General features: G+C 43.0%; 1 protein-coding gene across 6 annotated transcripts in view; it reads left to right on the top strand.

The window, feature by feature from the left end:
* The window catches only part of kansl3 (KAT8 regulatory NSL complex subunit 3), a 63,779-nt gene extending 42,164 nt beyond the window's left edge, over positions 1 to 21,615 (top strand). For 5 of the 6 annotated variants that reach the window (XM_084323477.1, XM_084323480.1, XM_084323479.1 and 2 more), the window contains exons 12-19: positions 329 to 392; positions 6,780 to 6,962; positions 10,186 to 10,342; positions 17,263 to 17,442; positions 17,585 to 17,669; positions 17,890 to 18,014; positions 18,926 to 19,032; positions 20,746 to 21,615. In XM_084323477.1, coding sequence (XP_084179603.1) covers positions 329 to 392; positions 6,780 to 6,962; positions 10,186 to 10,342; positions 17,263 to 17,442; positions 17,585 to 17,669; positions 17,890 to 18,014; positions 18,926 to 19,032; positions 20,746 to 20,961 — 1,117 coding nt within the window. In that variant the 3' untranslated portion in view covers positions 20,962 to 21,615. The remainder of the gene's footprint in view (positions 1 to 328; positions 393 to 6,779; positions 6,963 to 10,185; positions 10,343 to 17,262; positions 17,443 to 17,584; positions 17,670 to 17,889; positions 18,015 to 18,925; positions 19,033 to 20,745) is intronic. The other variant, XM_084323482.1, reaches the window with a different exon arrangement.
* Positions 21,616 to 22,039: the final 424 nt, after the last annotated feature.

The following is a 22,039-nucleotide window of genomic DNA, read 5'->3' on the forward strand; positions in this document are numbered from 1 at the left end:
GTCAAGCCTTGCACAAAAGAATGATCCCAGTCTCTTCCACACAGTGAGGCATACAGTTTATTAATTGAACAATGGGTATCGGTATCGGGACTGAAAAAGTCGGATCGGTGCATCCCTAGTTTGGTCCGAAAGCACCTATTGTTTCTAGGGAAGGACAAAGATCTGTGTGGATGGAAGCGTTGATCTGATGGTTTGGGACCTCTTTAATCCTTTCACTACCACACCACAGAAAGTTAGAAAAGTGTGCAGACACTTTTATTATTCATCTGCCTGGAAACGTCTGCTCTGCCTCTGCTTCTCATTGTTCGTCAATGGTGGCCTTCCTCAGAATCAACTCCACAAAGATGAAGACCGAGGGACTGACACAGACCATGGTGGATCGCTGCATTCAGGTCCGTTCAACTCTTATGATAGTAGCTCTTACAGCGTTGTTGTTTGTCTATTTATTTTATTAATTCAGTTATTTATTTATGTATTTATTGTGGTGGAGTATTGGATAAATTGGATATTATTTATTTCTTGTATCAATATGAAACCGTCAATGGAGTTTGAGCAATTGACCTGTCCCAAGCTCCGCCCTCTTTCCTTGACCCTCCAATCACAACGGTTGCTTCCCTCAAGCAGAGTTTATTAACACTTTGAGTGCCACAGTTCCGGTGCCCCGGAACCCTGTTGCGTGCCACCACCCACTTCAATGACAGAGCTCTCATATTTGCGAACGCATAAACTATATCTTAAATTATGACTGTCTAATATGGCCGTCGCTTATCAATGTCTTGTTTGCAGTCAACATTGTCGAAACGGATTGTTTTTTAATCGGTTCATTTCCGTTTTATACCATTTTGAAAAACGCTCGTTTTTTGAAAGTTCCAGAAAAAAATTAAGATTCTGTGATAAACGCCCTTTACTGGAATACACTGGAATACACAAAACACGTTGTCATTTTTCGGCCTATTTATGAATAGTTTTCAAATAAACGCTAGATTATCGATAGTATATGTGTACTTATGCACGCTATAGAAGCGGGCTGAAAAATCGATTATCTTATTTCCTGATCGCACACACACATACACACATATGGCACACGCTGATATATAGGTGAAAATAGCTCTGATTATCCCAAGATTGGTAAAATAGATTCCTTACCTCAGATCAGTGTTAATTTTGGCAGCTATTTTCATTTTAGTTTTAGTATTAGTCATGTGTCAAGTGCTCCTTTTTCGTTTTCATCATATTTAGTCATCTTCATTTATTTTTCTTTTAGTCAGTTTGTCAACTAAATGTCTGAGCATTTTAGTCTTTGTTGACAGAATCCGGCTATAGAGCGACAATAATGTGGTCAAGAGGCATGGTTTCTATCTTTAGCCTTTAAGGGGAGACACTGCAGGTGAATAGGGTAAAAAAAATTAACTAATAGATATCACAATGAAACTTCCCCAGTTGATTACTTATATTAAGACAAGACTTTTTTGTATTACAAGTTTTCTGAAATTGTATGTTTAAATATGCAAATGAGGCATGATCTACTTAAATATGCACTAATTTGCATACAATTCCAGGACAGAAATCTGAACATTGGATAAAGCCATTTTCAAAATTATAGTTTCATTTTGTTGACATATTAGAGCCAAAGGTTATTACAGAGGGGATTTTGGATATCTCTTTTTATCACTCCATAAATCAGAAAATACTCCATTCAGTCCATTTTTATGGTAAAATTCCATATTTCGCCATGTTTTTAGGAATAGAATGTGATATAAATCAGGGTATGAATGCGATATCAACAAACCCTTCTGTAAATACCAACAGAACATAGATATGAATAGAACTGGAGGGTTTGGTGTATGTGTGTGCTACTGAAGTGGAGATTTCTGGCTCAGAGTATGAGGAAAAACTCTTAAAACTAATTTTTGGGAAAACGCCTTCAAAGTTCTGTATTGTAAAATGCCATACTTTTTTTTTTAAACAGATATTTACAAACACAATACCTAATCAAACCATTAGTAATAGACAACCTAAACACATGCCTGATAACTGAATAATAATAATAATGATGTTATTGAACTGAACAGAACTACACACGGGCTACAAACAGTGTAGTACAGTGTAGTACCCCCTAATAGGCAAAACATATTTGAATAGATATCACTATGAAACTTTCCCAATTTGTTATGTACATATAAACTAAGAAAAAATATATTGCAAGTTTTCTGAAATTTATGTTTATATATGCAAATGAGGCACTTCCCCATTAAATATGTGCCCATTTATGGATGCAATAAGGCAAAATGATGTAAAATAAACAACTAAATGTGTGTTATTGACGTTTTATTGTCACTAGTTTCATAGAAGACATGTTTAGGAAGCAAAATATAACAATCTCAAAATCAACAAAAAAAGTATATTTGACTATTCACCTGCAGTGTCTCGCCTTAAGCGGCGTGGTTTATTCATTCACATGGTATGAGCAGCAGCACATGAGGTCTCCTCTCACTGAGAGGCTGGGGGGAAAGAGGTAGAGTGGGAGGAGACATCTCTATTTATACTCGCCACCTGGTGGTGTCTTGAGTGGCTCCGCCTAGAGCGCCCTCTAGTGGAAACAGTTATATATGCAGTTAGACAGTTACTAACAATGCTACATAGAACCTCGTCTTAGTCAGTTTTTGTCTCAATTTTGTCTTTTTTGTTTTAGCCTAGATTTTGTCGACAAACGGATGACATGTGTCTATTTTTAGTTAATGTACAAAAAAAATATATAAATTATAAAACTTTTTTTCCCTTTTTTACAGCTACTGTTTTATATATACCGTACTTTTCGCACTATAAGCCGCACCTGACTATAAGCCGCAGCAGCTAAATTGAATGATGTGTACATATATAAGCCGCACTGGACTATAAGCCGCATGTTTTTTAATGTTTAATTACCATATGTAAGGAGTGGAGCCTGCGGCTTAATTTGACTCGACACAGGAAACCTCACCCGGCCCGGACACGGAAAGGATTGACAGATTGATTGCTCTTTCTCGATTCTGTGGTGCCGTTCTTATATTGAGCTTTAAGTTCCCACCTCTACAGAGAATGACTCCCACCTCTACAGAGAATGACTCCCATTGGGACACAATACTGTCGGACAAATAACAAGAATTAACTCATTGAATGTGGGGTACCGCAAGGTTTGGTTTTGGGGCCCAAACTCTTTCTTTTATATATTAATGATATTTGTGATGTTTCAAAACTATTACAGTTTGTCTTGTTTGCTGATGATACCAATTTTTTTTGCTCTGGAAATAATTTAAAGGAACTAGCAGAATATATTGTGTATGAAATGACAAAGCTAAAGAAATGGTTTGATGTAAATAAGCTATCACTGAATCTGAAAAAAACTAAATTTATGATTTTTGGCAATCGAAAACTAGATGAAAATATAGTACTGACAATAGATGGAGTTGATATAGAGAGAGTTAATGAATTTCGTTTTCTTGGTGTGATTATGGATGATAAATTAACATGGAAATCGCACATAGCACACGTTAAAAAAAAGATGTCCAAGAGTATTTTTGTTATGAATAAAGTAAAGGATGTGTTAGAGTATGAGGCAATGAGAACACTCTACTGTTCACTCATCTCACCTTATATCAGTTATTGTATTGAAGTATGGGGGAATACTTATGGGACCAATATAAAACCATTATATTATATACTACAGAAGAGGGCCATAAGAATCACACATAAAGTGAGTTATCGAGAACACAAATACATTATTTATTAAATCTAGAATAATTCAACTTGAAGACATGGTTAAGTTTCAAACAATGTTAATTATGTTTAGGGCAAGAAATAATACACTGCCAGAAAAACTACAAAATCTTTTTCATTTAGAAAGTGAGTTTAGTAGGAGAAAATACAATTTTAAACATCAGTTTGCACGTACCACACTTAAACAGATGTGTCCTTCAGTTATTGGTGTGAAGTTGTGGAATTATCTCCATAGCGAGCTTAAGGGATGTAAAAGTGTTTATCAATTCAAAAAAAATTATAAAAAAGAAATATTTAGTCGGTATGAAAATCAAATGTGATCTGAATAGTGAGATCTTTTCTTTTCTTTTTTTTCTCTTTCTTTTATTCTTTATTATTATTATTATTATTTAATTTTTTCTTTGTTTAAATGTGGATTGTGAGTTTCTGTATAATGGTATAAATAATTATTTGTATAAATTAGGTTGTACACCGACCATTAAGAAAATACTTTTTTTAGTTTAGGAATAAGGGGCAGGTAATTATAAGATTTATTCTTCTTCCTGCTCCTTTTGTCCATGGAATGTTATTTGTGATTGTGTGGTGAAGAAACTCTGAGTGTATGATTCCATGTGGCAAATAAAACTCTGAATCTGAATCTAAATTTACAAGTTGTATTAAGTTTAGCAAATAAGGGAACAGATAAATAACATTTCAATGCAGTAAAAAAAAGCAATATTTCGATTTTCGGGTTTTGTCCACATATAAGCCGCACCGTTATATAAGCCGCAGGGTAGAAAAATGGGTGGAAAAGCCGCGGCTTATAGTCCGAAAAGTACGGTACTGTTTTTTAGTAATAACTAGAAAGTAATGGTATTTATTCAACAGGTGATTGTATAGATTAGTATTAGTATCATTCAAAGTTCTATGCTCAACTATGCTTCACCCACGGAAAGGTTGTTGGCACATTGGTTCCACACAGACATTATACGTTGTTGCGCACTTCCTCCTATCCAGAAGGCTCCGTTTAGGTTAGCTACTGTAGTAGCAGAGGCTCTGTTGTGATTTTAAATGCACAATAAATATTCAACATTCTCTTTTGAGACTCCGCCTCAGACTCTTATATCATTTGGCACTAAAAGCTAAACATTGTCACCGGTATGGCTGTCCACAACATGTCATTAATTGTGTGGGAGAGGATCGATCAGTTAGCCACATTAGCGTGAGCTAGGTTAGCCACTAGCTAACGCGAGCTAGATGGAAATACAAACAATGTAACGTTACTGGTGAAAAAGTGATTTACCTTGGAATACTCCTTTGCCAACTTGCTGTACTTTGCTTGCAGGTCTGCAGCTGGATTATGAATAGTCCCAACTTTAGCCAAGGTAACGTTAAGCTAAAACTAGCTTTTCAAATAGCTCTTCAGCTAATGCTAATAACATAGCTCCCCGTCACACTGCTCAACTCGGGACGAGGGCATTAACACTTTCAGTGCCCAGCAGGGGGCGCACATTTAGTGCTTGAATGCCCACCATCCACTGCAATGTTAGCATTAATATCGCCTAATCTATGTTTTAAATTATGGCTGTGTCTAATCTGCCCGTCGCATTATCAATGACTCATTTCCAGTCAACATCGTCGAAGCGGATTGTTTTTTTATCGGTTCATTTCCGTTTTATAGCATTTTGAAAAGCCCTCGTTTTCACGGAAAAATTTAAGATTCCATGATAATCGCCCTGTACTGTAATATTCTAGAACGTTGTCATTTTTCTGCCTATTTATGAATCGTTTTCAAATAAACGCTAGATTATCGATAGTATATGTGTACGTGTGCACGCTGGTGCCGCGCGCTGAAAACAGCCATATCACATTATAGGGGAAAAGCTTATATCTCCGTGAAAACGAGTCTGATTATCCTAAGACTGGTAAAATAGATTCCTTACCTGAGATCAGATGGTATCCAAATGGATTATTCCAATTCCTGATCGCCATTCCAAAAATCGATCCTTTTATTGATCCACCGCTACATACTGTAAAACACATATTACACGCTGTGCTGAGGGTCCAGCATGAATCTGATCGGCTCCGGTTACATGCGTGAGAAGTAAAATGTGGATTCCGGAGTTTTTTTTTTCTCATCCATTTTCATCGAGTCCAATCCAAAATGGTGCATTACCATCTGGGAGACGATAGGGGGCGCTTTTTTCACATCCGAGCGCCTGGCGGGGCAGGATTACCAACGGTAGACTCGGTTGATGAAATATGAATTCAGATCGCTAATAAATAAAAAAAAAATCCGAGAATTCTCGTGATGGGCATTCAATGTGTTAAGAAAAGTTATAATTATTTTGTCTCGTCTTGTTTTAGTCAACAATATCAACATACATGAAGAGAAATTTCGTCCTGGTTTTTGTAAATTACATTTATATCCTCAGTTGTGGTCAACGGTATTTAATAAACTATTTAGTCTCGTTAGCGTCACATCATGGTATTCAATAACGTGACGTCACGTCTCTTTGTCGTCATGAAAAAAACCTTTGTTGACTAAGATCTTTCGTCACCATTTTAGTTGACAAAATTAACACTGCCTCAGATCAGATGTTCTCCAAAAAGATTATTCCAATTCCTGATCGCCTGATTTTCCGCTGTTCTGGTGGTGGGCGATTACTTGGATCGTCTCCGGTTACTTGTCTGACAAGTAAAATGTGGTTGCAGGACTTTTTTTTCTCCATGCGTTTCATTCAATCCAATCCAAAGGGGTGCAGTACCATCCGGAGAGATGATAGGGGGCGGTATTTTCCCTGTTCGAGTTCAGACAGATCCCCACTGGTAACGTGAGGCTAGATTGATGAAAAATGAATGGAAATCGATAATAAAAAATAAAAAAAACGAGATCCCAACGGTTGGCATGAACTAACGAGAAATCTCGTCGTTGGCACTCAAGGTGTTAAGAGAAGAGGGCAGGGTTTGAGATACATTTTCAACACGTGTTGGAGGTTTCACGACGAAGGTTCCGCTCTTCCCGTTCTTCTGTCGACGTGTAGGATGAGATCGGTGACTTCCTGTCGGGGGTGCTGGCGCGGGCAGAGAGCCACGGCTCTGGGGAGATGAGGGACCTGGACACTGAGAAGAAGAAGAGGTCCAGGCGGGAGCTGCCCTTCGACATAGAGAGAGGACGACCCTCCTCCCCAGCTCTCAGACTCCCCATATCCCCCTCAGGCTCTGAGGTCAGTCTCTCATACACCCAGTTCACACTCTGTATTAGCCGGTATACCCAACCTCTGCTGTGCTCAGTCTCTCATACACCCCGTTCACACTCTGTATTAGCTGGTAAACCCAACCTCTGCTCTGCTCAGTCTCTCATACACCCCGTTCACACTGTGTGTTAGCTGGTATACCCAACCTCCGCTCTGCTCAGTCTCTCATACACCCCGTTCACACTCTGTATTAGCTGGTAAACCCAACCTCTGCTCTGCTCAGTCTCTCATACACCCCGTTCACACTCTGTATTAGCTGGTATACCCAACCTCCGCTCTGCTCAGTCTCTCATACACCCCGTTCACACTCTGTATTAGCTGGTATACCCAACCTCCGCTCTGCTCAGTCTCTCATACACCCCGTTCACACTGTGTTAGCTGGTATACCCAACCTCCGCTCTGCTCAACCGCATGTTATGAGTTTTGGGTGAAAGTACCATAGGCCAGTGGTGGCTGGGTAGCATAGAGGTCTAAGCACTTGCCTACCACTGAGACTCTGGCTCGAATCCAGCTGTCAGTGGTACCTCCGACTTGGTCAGTCATCCCTACAAACACAATTGGCAGTGTTTGCTGTTGGGAAGCTGGTGGGGGTATGAGTCCTGGTCGCGTCTATTCGAAAGGCAACCGGTTCATGCGTTTTGCGAATCTGATTGGCCACTGACGTTTCTGGTCATGTGACATGTGCGCCCAATCGCGTGACGTGCCCATTTCCGCCTCGACCAGCAGCAAACTACCTAACACCTAGTTTATCACTGGTTAAGCTTAGGCGACTCTTTCGAAGTTGGTTAAGGTTAGAGTTTGGAATCAGGGCTGGCGTTCTATCGCCATGCTCTAAGACAAACTCTAACCTTAACCAACTTCGAAAGAGTGCCTAAGCTTAACCGGCGAAAGAACTTGCCGTCACACGATTGGTGCAACCAGAAACAGCAGTGGCCAATCGGAGCGCAAAACGCGAATGCGGAAGTATGAACCGGTTGCCTTTCGAATAGACGTGTCCTGGTCATTGCAAACAGTGACTCCTACTGGTCGGTCAGCGCGACTGTTCACCAGGGAGGGGATCTGGGGGAAATAGTGTGAACCCAGTCAACACGTTACGTTCTCCCAGTGAAACTCCTCGCTGTCGGATGAATGTAATTGTTGGCTTCTGTCATTACACTACCTTGGTCGCACTGATGGTTCGAAGTTGTAATATTGAGTAGATCGTTTGTAAAGTGCAATGTTTATAATCCCAGCACTGTTTGCATATGGCTTTTTCCTCAAACGGAGCTATGCAATCTGACACGTGACTGCATTTGCAGGTGACTGGCCATGCAAAAATTAAGTGACCAGCAGGCAACTTCAATTAGGGAAACTAATTTCGACATGGTAGGTCACCTGAAAATGCAATCACATGTCAGATTGCGTAGATCAGTTTGAGGAAAAGATAATAAATATAAACATTGCACTTTTGCACAAACGATCGACGTACAACATTGTATTTGTTTTCTCGCCTTGAGAGTGCAGTTGAGCACTTTAGAGGTTGAGTTTGCATAGTGATCACGCACATCCAGTTCCCATCTAGGCAGATCCTGGATCAGTAGAAAACTGCCAATGAAATAAGAGACGAAGGCCCACACACTGTAGCTCCTTTATATCCAGTTTATTTTACATCCATGAGAAAAAGTGACGTTTCGAGCCCAATGGTCTTCTTCAGAATCCAAGTATGCAAGTCTGAAGAAGAGCATTGTGCTAGTCAAAAAAAATTATGTTTCGACTAGCACAATGCTCTTCTTCAGACTTGCATACTTGGATTCTGAAGAAGACCATTGGGCTCGAAACGTCACTTTTTCTCATGGATGTAAAATAAACTGGATATAAGGGACCTTCTCTATTTCCCTGTTCACACTTGCGTTAAAAACACAGGTGCTCAGGCCTCATTCGGAGGTGGTTAAGGATGTGTTTGGCATTTAGGTTATTTTTGCACATTGAAGGATCTGTAGTCTACTGTGTGTCATGTCCTCTGGGGGTCGTTGCTATCAACCTTTTTCTATATAAATTATATGAATATTGAACAACAGCAGAGGTGAAAACAGCTGTACTCCTATTCCTACCTCCTTTTTCTATTGTCATCCTTGTGTTGCTCGGAAATACATTTCCTGATCGTTCCAACATTCTGCGTTAGTGCCTGGAGATTTGTTTTGAGATTAATTTTTTTATGATTGATGCATTACATTGAAATGTTTCTGTTTTCCTTTTATTAACTTTAGCTACAACAAAGAATGTAAAATGGAATACGGTTCTGCTTACAAAAACCTCTATTGCACTTCAAATATCTCAAATATCTAAAGATATAAATATAGGCAGTGTAAACAATATAATTAACTCTGAATATAAGCATATGAGCAGTGTAATCAAAGGTGCAATAAATAAATATGCTCAATAATATTTCTGAATATATACTATGGGTAAGTAAAGTATACAGTACACGGGTGCAGTATACGTATGGTGTAGGTGTAAAATGTAGGTGACAAGTAGGCTAATGTGATGTCCCTCGGCCTCATGCAGAATTCAGGCCATGTGTAATGTCCACTGTGAGAATGTGGAAGGACAATAAGAAATTGAAAACCACTACATGCGTGGATCATCTCGCCTCCTTAGTGGTCTGATTCTCCGGTCTGTGGGTCGGCACTTTCATTCAATTTCATTCCCGTTTTTCCTTGGGCCGGGCCGGTCTCGTGCCACAGTGATGTGGAATTTCCCATGACTAATAAACTCATGACAACACCGGTATTACCGATGACACTGGATATTTTACTAAATACAGTTTTTTGTTACGCAAAATTATTATGTTAACCCTTTGTCGTGTGGCAGTGAAAGGTATAGTGTAGCGGTGAAAGGGTTAACCTTCTGTACTGTGGTTGTGAAAGGGTTAATCATTTGTCGTGTGGCAGTGAAAGGGACCTTCCATATTGTCGCTGTGAAAGGGTTAACCATTTGGTAGTGTGGCAGTGAAAGGGTTAACCTTCAATATTGTTGCAGTGAAAGGGTTAACCATTTGGTTGTGTGGCTGTGAACGGGTTAATCTTCCATATTGTCACCGTGAAAGGGTTAACCATTTGGTAGTGTGGCAGTGAACGGGTTAATAAGTAACGCCAGGGATGCTCGGCGGTCGCTGCTCGCCACGTGACGGCCTCCCCCCTCGCTGTGTCCCCAGGACCTGTCCAGCGTGTGCAGCAGTCCCACCTCCAGCCCCAAGCCAAAGACGTCCGGCCTGTCCCCGGCGCAGAAGTCCAGCCTGATCACGGCCACGCAGCTCCTCAAGACGCACATGCAGCGCTCCGGCACGGTGCTCACACACAAGCAGGCTCAAGGTTGGTGCTGCTGGCCCTGGGGTCGTTCACACACACACACACACACACACACACACACACACACACACACACACACACACACAAACGCATGGTGCTCACACACAAGCAGGCTCAAGGTTGGTGCTGCTGGCCCTGGGGTCGTTCACACACACACACACACACAAACGCATGGTGCTCACACACAAGCAAGCTCAAGGTTGGTGCTGCTAGCCCTGGGGTCGTGCACATCCACACACACACACCGACACGGCGAGCACTCGCTTGTACCTAGGCGTGCACGGTGGTCGGTCTCATCCACACACACAAACGCACAGTGCTCGCATTCGCCCCGTTGGTTTGTGTGATCTTGTCATAATGAGTTCTTCACCCTTAATGCTACTGAAGCTTTCAATAGGCTTGTGTGTGTGTGTGTGACATGATGGCGCCACGACATCTAAAGGGCGAGAGTAGGGATGCCCCGATCGATCGGCCAGCGATCGGTATCGGCCGATATTCAGTATAAATATGAGATTGGTGAATTCCGATAATGCTTTATTTTCGCCGATCGTGAAAACCGATCGAAAAACATGATCCAATTCTTAGCGGAGTTCTCACTCGCTGACTTCTCTCTCATGCATACAGAGCTGCAGCGCACTGCCCCTCCCCCTCCTCCTCCTCCTCCCCCTGCCCCTCCCAGACCCATGTCAACAAAGGCTCCTGTTGCCTCCGGCAATAGTCTGCTCTAGTCTAGTGCATGGGACCTCTGTGAGCTAACGTTAGCTACCTAGCTAACGTTACTGTTTAAACTAAATGACCCAGTCAACTATTCACTTTTAATTTAATACATGAGGCATTGTCTAACGGTATCTAGCCGGCTAGCTACTGATAGCTCCTGATATCAACAAATGCTCCAGCAATAGTTGAGTGCATGATACCTCCGTTAGCTCGGTAGCTAACGTTAGCTCACGTTAGCTCACTGTTTAAATGAAATGTCCCTGTAAACTAAATAGTTCACTGAGGCGTTGTCTTAACGTTATCTAGCCGGCTAGCAGTAGCTACAGATAGCTCCTGATATCAATGTCTTATAACATTGATTCGATGCGTATTCGAGCTCCTGGCTTGCATCGCAGTCACGAAAGGGGCTAGGTGAGGGCATGCTGAATGTGATTTGACCAAAGCAGAGTATACCGGAGAATCCTGGCTGTAGCTCGAGTATACACACAGACAGTGGAGCTGTTTGCAGATAGCGAGCATTTTGACTTGTTGCATGGTGGCGATGTCTCGCAGATAATACAACTACAAGTATGATTATATAATATATATATTTTATTAAAAGAAAATTATATATTTAATTTTATTTAAATTAAAAAAAAAAATTATAAAACCAAAAATGCTCTGTATCGGTATCGGCCGATACGGCTCATAGACGATCGGTGATCGGTATCGGTGGCAAAAAACGTGATCGGGGCACCCCTAGGCGAGAGGGAACGTGACTGAAACTGATCTCCTTCTCTGTCTCTCTTCTTTCTACATCTGTCCTTCCACCTTTTTTCCCCGCTCCGTTCCAGCTCAGTTTGCTGCTTTTATGAAACAAAACATGCTTATGAGGAAAAACCTTCCTCCTGGCAGCCCTTCCTGTGTCTTTGGTAAGTTACCTGTCCTCTCCTCCTCCTCCTCTTCTTACTCTGTTCTCCTTTCACCGCTTTCACTTCCTTCCCTTCTTATTTCCGTTTGATCCTGTTTTCTGTATGGTTAGTACGCTTAATCATTTTAGGCAACCAGCTTGCGCCTAGCCACGCCACGGCATTATGCAGCCGTAATCCCCCCTCTTTTAACATCGACGGTTAGCTCAACTGGTTCGCCGCCTTGCTGTGGATCCTGCGGTGTGTTGGTGACAGCTTCTATCCCCAGGCCATCAGGCTGCTAAACGAACAATGAATGAACACTACACAACAACAACCACCAAACGCACATAGCACACACATCCACACGCACACACTCACTTTAAACAAACACACTGTAGCACCCACTCCACACACTTTATAGCACACACCCACTTTAAACAAACACACTGTAGCACCCACTCCCCACACTTTATATTTATGGATGAAGGATTGCACTACAACTCGTACACCTTACTGTAAATTGTACCTAAAATTGTACCTCATCCCATTTCTGCTTTGCACTAGATAGTACTGTACATTAGTACACTGCATAGTATGTGTATTGTATATTATATGGTAACTCAGAACATTGTACATATGTCTATACCGAACACTGTGACCTCATTTTTCTTCTTCTAAATTCATGCTATATTATGTTATTATGTTATTTGATACTATCTTGTCTAGCACAGTCTCTGGAGCGTAACAGTAAGAAGCATTTTGTATGAAAGTATTCTGTACTTCTGTATGACAACTATTAAAGAACTTGAACTTCAATTTTTTTTTTTACGTGCATTCTTTCGCCGGTTAAGTTTAGGCATTCTTTCGGAGTTGGTTAAGGTTAGGGTTAAGTTTAGGCATTGTTTCGGAGTTGGTTAAGGTTAGGGTTAAGTTTAGGCATTCTTTCGAAGTTGGTTAAGGTTAGAGTTTGTCTTAGAGCATGGCAATATTCTTTCGGAGTTGGTTAAGGTTAGGGTTAAGTTTAGGCATTGTTTCGGAGTTGGTTAAGGTTAGGGTTAAGTTTAGGCATTGTTTCGGAGTTGGTTAAGGTTAGAGTTTGTCGCAGAGCATGGCAATAGAATGCAGCCTATTTCCGCACTGCCTTTCTCGCGCTGCCGCGGTCACATGGGCGTCGTGGCCAATCGGAGAAACGCTGAACGCAAGTTGGTTGCCTAAAATGTTCACGTGGTTAGTACATGCCTAATTGACCTGAAGTCCCGCCCTCTTTTCTTGATCCTCCAATCACAACAGTTGCTTGGGGGGCGGGGTTCGAGGTCAGTTACTGTGCAGGATCTCACCAAACCGTTGTTGGGTGTGTTAACGCTTGCATTAATTTGCCAGATATTAGTTGATGGCTTGAGTCAGGATAAGGTGGTAACAATGCAAAAACAATGCAGGTAATAAAACGATAAAGTTTATCTAATTTAAATACAATGATCACAGTGTGTATGTAATGTGTGGGAATGTATTAAGAGGCTAAGGTGAAGAGATACGTTTTTAGAGTGCAAAGTAATATGGGAATATTACCATGAAAGCAGAACTTGCACAGACTGCCAAATTCAACGGTTAATATCTGCATATCTCAGCTATGGTATTGGGGTTTCCTATTGTCAGGATACATGGACTGCATTTATATAGCGCTTTTATCCGAAGCACTTTACTTATGCCTCAAATTCACACACACACACACACACACCGATGGCGGAGGCAACCATGCCAACCTGCTCATTGGGAGCAGTTAGGGGGTTAAATGTCTTTCTCAAGGACACTTCGACACACTGCCGGGAGGAGCCGGAATCGAACCGGGAATCTTCAGATTACCAGACTACCGCTCTACCTCCTGAGCCACTGTCGCCCCTATGAGCTTTAAGTCCGAGATATGCTTCAATGTTGCCTGTCGCCAAAATTTTGCGTGTGGGGGCTTGAGACCGACATACTCCCACGTCAGTTCAACGAACCCGTGGGTTACAGTACACAGCCGAACCACTAGGTGGCTGTGCTGCGTTGTGTTCTACAAATGGCTATATATTCCTCAGCCAGTCTTTCTTCGATTTGGTCCATGTTTGCAATGTAGTTGATTGCGATCGATAATGGAATGATCGAGATGATAAATAAGGAGGTACGTCGACAGGCCCAGCCCAGGGCAGCGGCCAATCACAGCTCTGTGCTGTCCACATCAGCTCGCATCGATTTGACGTGCAGTTGAGCCTTTGGCCAGTTGCATGTAGGCCTCGCCAGCAGGCTCGCCTCAACATTTGCGACCACTTTGACTTCAGAGTTTAAAGTATAAATCTGGAGGCCAGGCTCATCTGCTACCGCAAACTGAGCCTGGACTTCTAGCCACATTTCAGTGGGTGGTGGGAGTACTTGCCTTGACGGACAAACTCCTTCAGCCAATCGGCGTTTTGCCAAAAAATCCAGTCTGCTAATCAGAAAGTCAGCTAATGTGTACTCTCGTTCTTGTTCAGTGGCGAATCCTTATGGAAGCCAACGGAAGCCAGGCCTCCCTATCAAAATATGAATTAATATCAAATATGAAAAAATATATATATATATAATTTTTTTTTAATATAGTTTACATTCTTTTTCATCTGTGCATCTGTGTTATAATTTTTATTTTTTTTAATGTCTCCCTCTTCTCCTTCTCACTCTCTCTAACACACTGTCAGACTCACTATGCTCACTGCAGCTAGAGGAGAGGCAGGGGGTAGGTGTCTTTCTCCAGCCTCAACCATGTGATTCATGTATGTAGAGTCCAAAACCGATACTAGCCAATCAGATTCGAGCTGACTGCCACACCTTAAAAGTTTAAAAACGGGCCTGTGAGCAGAATAATTAGTCTGGCATCCCCTCTGCACACCTCCCCTCTGCACTCCGAAAATTGTATTAACCCGTGACTGCTTCCACGGGCCGAATATTGCCCCGATCCTCGCGAGATTAAATCCACGGGTACCTCTCGGCGTGCCGAAGCTTTTTCTAAATCACTTCCATCATCGAAAACGAGGGGAAAAGGTCGGCTCGCGACCCTGAAAATGTTGCGTGATTTTAAAAACGCTGTATTAAGTGAGCCTATTATGGGATCCACGCGAGCTTTCTATCGTGGAAACATCTCGGCGTCCCGCAACTTTTACTCATTCACATGTAGCCCCGAAAATGCTTAGAAAAGGAAAGCCGAAAGCGTGGAATAAACTCGTCGAAACGGAAAAGTGTCCCACGGGCGCGCCGTGATTCCGATCCGTGTGAAAATATTCATGGCCATAGAGGAGACCGTGGGACACCTTTTTGCAACCGAATATGTGTCTCGAATTTGCTCCCACGCGGCGCGCAAAATCATGCAAGGAAAAATCTGACCAAAAATGAACCAGTAGTATTAATGCAGTATTAATGACCCTGATGTAAACAAGACAAACGTCTTTCTCTGGTCTGCATCCCCTTATACAATTGTGTGTATTGAGCCGTACTGTATTGTACCCATTCTGCAATCTGTTAAATAAATAAAAAGAAAGTTTGACTGGCCGCCGAGCCATACTGTAGTGTACATGGTGACTATACTTGACTTAAAAAAAAAAGAGAAATTAATAAAAAATATTGAATTTCTATTTATTTTTTGGCTTCCCCTGTTATTTTACCCACGCGACGCCACTGTTCTTGTTTTATTGTTGTTATTGAGTCTATTTCTGCTGTAACTGCACTTATTCTACTAGCGCTAACGTTACCACTTGGGAGAAGCCATTACCGTTTTTGGCCTGTATTTCACATCATTGTGGGGCGGCGTGGCTTAGGGGTAGAGCGGGTCGTCCAATGATCGAAGGGTTGGTGGTTCGAATCCCGCTCAAGCCCATGTCCATCCCACTGCCGTTGTGTCCTTGGGCAAGACACTTAACCTACTTGCCTCGTATGAATGTGTATGCATATGAATGAATGTTGGTGGTGGTCGGAGGGGCCGTAGGCGATGATTATTCGCCACGCTTCCGTGAGTCTGCCTCAGGGCAGCTCTGGCTGCAATTGTAGCTCGCCACCACCGGTATGACTGTGTATGAACGAATAATGGACTCTGTGAAGCGCTCTGGGTCTCATGAAGAGCGCTATATAAATCCAAGTCATTATTATTATTATTATCATCAACTGCGGGAATCAATCAGGGCCCCCCCCCCCGGGAGACAGAACAGCAGTTAGAACGCGGCCCCTAATTGGCCTCCGATTATGTTGCGATTTCTATGTAACGGACGTGGATATGAGGAAAGCCGGTCTGTATCTAAAAAGTTGAAAATATTTCCGTTAAAAAGACTGGCCTCGGGGCGCCCCAGTGGCGAACCACATAGCGCGCTCAGCCGCGACACGGCCGACCCGGGTTCGACTCCCGAACCCGTCGTTATTTGCCGAATGTCTTCCCCCCACTCTGTATCCCATTCCTCCTCTGTCTCTCACTACTGGACTGCCCAGTAGAAATTAAGCGATGAAAAACGCCAAAAAATTAATCTAAAAAAAATTAAAAAATACTGGCCTCCAGGCTATATGGGCTCATCATTGCTAATGTAAACGGGATATGGCTTTTTTGCATGTGCCAACTCAAAGACATAGGGCTAGATCCACAAAGAATGGATTGCACGGAGCAAGTTGCACCCTTGCTTACAATTCATTATGAATTGAAAATGGGGGACCCTGATGAAAACAAGACGAAAGTCTTTCTCTGGTCTGCATCCCCTTAACAATTGTGTGTATTGAGCCGTACTGTATTGTACCCATTCTGCAATCTGTTAATAAAACTTTCATTCAATCAATAAATCTGCCCATCTGGATCTAGCCCATAGTGCTCTTAATATCCCAAATAATATCAGGATATTAACATGTGAACATGCACGCAGTGGTCCACTCTTACCTTCCCATTAGTGAGCAGGGTATCTGCAGGGTATAAATAGGAATTAAATAGTATTAAATTATCAATTTAAGGCCTTAAAAGTTTTAGGTTTAATTTGCACAGGTATTTGATTTTTTTGTGGGGGCAACCTAGCTGTCGGGAGATTAAATAATATTAGATATATGAAATGTTTTTGGATTCAAGTCGTTGTTTTTTGCGGGGCTACAGGGAGCTTTGTGTGCCCGCCAGTGCAGTGTCGCTATGTGTACTTTTATATAAAGAAATTTGCTAGTATGGTTGTGAAATTGGTATTATATTTAGCTCCAAGTGTTATTAAAGAAGTCTTCAAACGTCTTAAATGTAACTTGTTGAAGCCTGCAGAAACCCTGACTGCATTGTTGTGTGTGTGTGTCTTGCAGTGCCAGTATCCAGTGACCAGACAGAGGGCCTGGACAGGGATGAGCTGAGGTCCCACGGCAAGAGGAGGCAGACGCCCAGCCCCACCCCCAGCAAGGCCTCCAAGAGAGCCAAGATCAAGGTCACCATCGTGTCCCACGGCGAGTCAGCAGGGGGCGCCATCAACTCTGCTCCGCAGGAAGGTAAGCTACCATCGCTCCCTGGGCACGTGGACCGCATTAGGTGTTGCCGTCGATTTTTGTATTTCTCTTTAAGAGTTGAGACGTTATTTCCGATAGAACTGCTATTTACAATACATTGTCGTCTTATTCTGCAATATTATAGGAGCATCTGGGAAGCCACTCACTATGACAGTAGGACAGACTGTGGCTGGAGCCAAGGAGCTCTCTGGACTCTTGACTGCCCAACGGTATGCCTTAACGTTATATCACATGTGTGTATTTATACACACACCACATTCTTATCAGTAACCATGGCTACAAATCCCCCCCCCCCCCCGCCAGTTGGGCAACAGTGTGTCTAGTGTCTAGTGGTGCAAGCGGATTGATGAGTGGTGGCCTCTGGTTGGGAGCTGTGGTGGTGGTGGTGCAGCTCCTGAGTAGCCTGCTGGTTATTATGTGTCACTGCAGGTCCGCTAGTCTCTCAGAGGTGTCTAGCGCCCTATTGACCCAGGGCTCCGGCTCGTTCACCAGCCTGCAGCCCTGCATGGTGTCAGGGTCCTCCTCACCAGCCCAGGCTCCCGCTACGGCCCAAGGTATCCGCTGTCCTGTCCCGCCTGCACGCCTGTCTGTACGCCTGTCTGTACTGTCAAGCAGCTTCTCTCTCTCCACCCATTGGCTTCCGGCACAAATTCACGCAGATACACTCATCGCTCTTTTTTTTTTGTCGGTGTGTGAGATGAAAAGGTTGGGCAGGAGGGGGTGTGGGGGCGGGGGGGGGGGGGGGGGGGATCAGTTCCGTGTGCAAAAAAGATTTTTAAGAACATTTTGTGAGCACAGCACATCCAGGCAAACATCATCATTGATCGCCACTTGCATCATCCGTCAACCTCACTGTCCCGTACCTTTACCCTGTGGATACGTCCACCGCAGGGTCCGGCTGGCCTCGTCTGGGCATGGAGGGGTGGTTGTTGTCACTAACAGCAGCATATGTTTTGCACTAACTCTCTTGATATTGGCTGTTTCTCCCCTCCGCCCCCCTCCACCACTAGTTGGTTCCTAGTCGACTAATAGTCATTATAGTCAGGGTGAGTCACTCTGGACTCTGGAAGTCTAAATTAAAGTTTGAATGAAACTGATCTTTGATAGATCTCAAGAACACCTAACAAGTGGCTGGTGGAATTGACAAACCTACCAGGCAAGATTTAGCAGCAGCTGGTTTCCCACCCTGTTTATGGTCCTAGTTGGTGTTTCTTTTAATTTTTTTAAGCTTTTTTAATTGTTATTTCCTTGAAAATTATAAGCAAATCCTGTTGAGCACCAGATTTAAAGAAGTTCTCCTGCACAATTGCATGAGGAAACCACAATCTAAGATCTGCTGATAAATGAATTGATTCGTGGACAATATAATAATCACAATTCTATGACTATTAGTGGACTAAGGATTTTAACAGCCCTGCCTGTGTCACAGTTCCCTTTAATGTATTGTCCTTGTGTCTTGATGCAGCACATACCGCCAGCAGCCTGCTGCAAGGCCTAAGCTTCAGTCTTCAGGAAATCGTCACCAAGTCCCCTAGTTTGCCCTCGACGGCAGCGAAAACAGGCAGCACCCAGGTACGTGTTGACCCTCTCCAGCTGCTCGCGATTTCTGTTTTTTTTTTCATCAAATCCTTTTTTTTTTTTTTCAAATTTCTTTTGACAACACAACATCAACAATAACAACAGTAATAATGATAAGATAATAAGAAATACAGAACAACACTTAACTAATAAATGCAAAATACAAGATACCAAGTAGAAAATAAAAACACTGCAAACAACACAAAAAACATTAGACAATAGACATTTCCTCCCCCACTTCCCAGCTGCTCGTGATTTCTGTGTGTACTAGACTAGTTTATTGTTTAACCAGGCAGGTCAATTAAGAACAAATCCGTATTTACAATGATGGCCTGGTTGAGAGGACAAAAGGGCCTCTTGAAGGGTAACCAGGAAAGGGGACTGAACATTTTTATAAAATAGAAAAGAGACAGACGATGCATACATCACAGAGGTAAGAGAAATAATAAACACACATCAAACAAACAACCAAATACAATTACAAGGTATGTAATACATGAAGCAGAGCAGTCAAGTTACAGTTAAAAGGCTGGGTGACAGTAGCAAGTGTGTGTGTAAACAACTGCGATAGAGTCCTTAAAATAGTGAATTTGGAGGATTGACCAAAGGAAGTGTTAACATGGGAACACAATTGGCAGTGTTAGCCTGTTCAGCAGGGAGGCGATCTGGGGGAAATGGCGTGAACCTCTGCACGCGTTACGTTCCCCCAGTGAAACTCCTCGCTGTCAGGTGAAAAGAAGCGGCTGGCGACTCCACATGTATCGGAGGAGGCATGTGGTAGTTCTACACCCTCCCCAGGCCGACAGTGGGGCAATGCGTGCAGCGACCAGGAAGGGAATTGGCATAACGACTGGGATGGGTGAAAAATACAGAAAAGGCCCAGAAATAAATGTATATATATTTTTTTTTTATTCCATTTATTTCTGGGCCTTTTCTGTATTTTTCACCCATCCCAGTCGTTATGCCAATTCCCTTATATATTAGGGCTGTCCCCGACTAAGGATTTGGATAGTCGACTATGATTGGCCAAAATTTGCCGTTAGTCGACTATTAGTCGACAAAAAAAAATATATATATATAGAGATATATTAAATTTCTTTATCATTCCATTTGGGCTGTGGGGGGTGCTTAATGTCTGAAGGAGTCGACTGAAGGCTTCTTGTCCTCTGCAAAAGCATGCAATTGGTCCACTGATGGATACAACTTGATATTTGTCTAGTCTAGTGTGTTCATTAGATGGGTGAAATCCTCTTTCAGTGCCTCTGTGCCTGTTTTTGTAGGCAGTTAGCCTCTGGTATGCGTGCCATTAGCCTTAGCCACGCTTCTAGGCCTCTTTTCTTTTGGAAAGAATGATAAAAACCTTTTTTGTATTCGACTAAGAGGTTGGCAGTCGACTACGGCTCCTTTCGACCGATTAGTCGACTAATAGGGGTCAGCCCTAATATATATATATATATCAACAAAAAAATTAAAACATTATTACGGTCTTTTACTATTATGCACTCTGCTACTAAGGAATCTATCTTGCCTATATTACTACCTACTATGCTAGTATGTCTTTACTACTATGCACTCAAGACTTGTACCCTTCCTGCTGACTTGTTGTACACAACTTGCAGTCACTTTGGATAAAAGCGCTCAGCCAAACTAAGACTAAATGTAAAACTACACAGTGTCGTTTCTCACCGGCCTCCGTTCCTCCCACAGGGTCAGGTCCTGACCTCCATCAGCACCACCACCGGCACGCTGCTCCGGGCAGTGCCTGTGGTCTCCACAGGAGGGGTGGCCAAAACCACCGCCATCCACCAGCTGCTCACCAACGGCGGCCTGGCCAAGCTGGCCCACAGCCTGCCGGGCCTGGCGCACATCTCCCACCAGAGCGCCAGTATGTCCTGCACCGCCAAAGCACGACGGCCACGTTGAACGCCCCGGGGGTTCGTTCCCTCCCTCGTTTCCTGGGGGGGAGGGGGGAGAAAACACTTAAGAGTGCCGGGTCTTTGACCCCCGGGAGCGTCGTGGCTGACCGTAGAGGACAACCGCGCTGTCGCCTCAGAGATCTGTCGTGCACATAGTTTTCCTCGGAGGAGCCTTGTTGTTTGTAAGATGTTGTCGTTTCAGATGCGCTGCGTCTGTGTGGCGTCTAAGCTCTGATGGACGCCCCCCCCCCCCCCCGAGAGACGGCACAAATGCTACGATGTTAAACGCATGACGACATGAATTAATTAAATACAGGGAGAAAGAAAAGAGAAACCGGTGGTAATTGGTGATGGTTGTCGTTTTTGAAGATGGACCAAGAGTCACGTGACGACTGAGATGGGTTCAGCGGGCCGGTTCAGACTGCTTCTGTTTGTCGGGTCTGTCTGCTTTGATGGAGCTGCCATTTTATTTGTTTGTTTGTTTCCATTTCGTGTGCCTGTTCATGTGACAACCTTTTTGTAAAAAACCCTCATCAAATCACCTGCAACAAACAAGCCACTGAACCACATAGGGAGCAGTGTTGCAAAAGCAATAATAATAGCAAGATATGCTTGGTATTATTACCCCACGTCTGTTCCTATCGTTGCAATAAAGACTGGAATCAAACCCTGTGCTTTCATTTCTCTTTCTTTGACTGTTAAATCAATGTTGTACCCCCCCCCCCTCCCCCAAGCTACTACCTGCTTGCTTGCTTCATCATCCCTATTGTCCCTAAACACCCCTGCTGTCGGTTTCCTTTGCAAACGTCTAGAGAAAAGGGTCGTTACAACCTTCCATCTGAAAATATTTGACACTGAAGGTGCCGTCTGCTTTCAGCCAAGTATCCTCAACTTATTGAAATTGGGTTTGATGTCAGTCATTTTTTATGTGTAGGGATGTACTGATAACGGTTTCCACGATACAAAACCTGATTGAAATTGAAGACCTTTTTTTCTTTCCTCCATTTTTGACACGTAAACAATTTCTTTTAACACATTGGTCGCCAAAAACACTGTACAGCGTTATTGCCCGCCATGCGTTGAAC

Source organism: Notolepis coatsorum, assembly GCF_963971535.1.
Source record: "Notolepis coatsorum genome assembly, chromosome: 10".
In the NCBI taxonomy this organism is placed as follows: Eukaryota; Metazoa; Chordata; class Actinopteri; order Aulopiformes; family Paralepididae; genus Notolepis; species Notolepis coatsorum.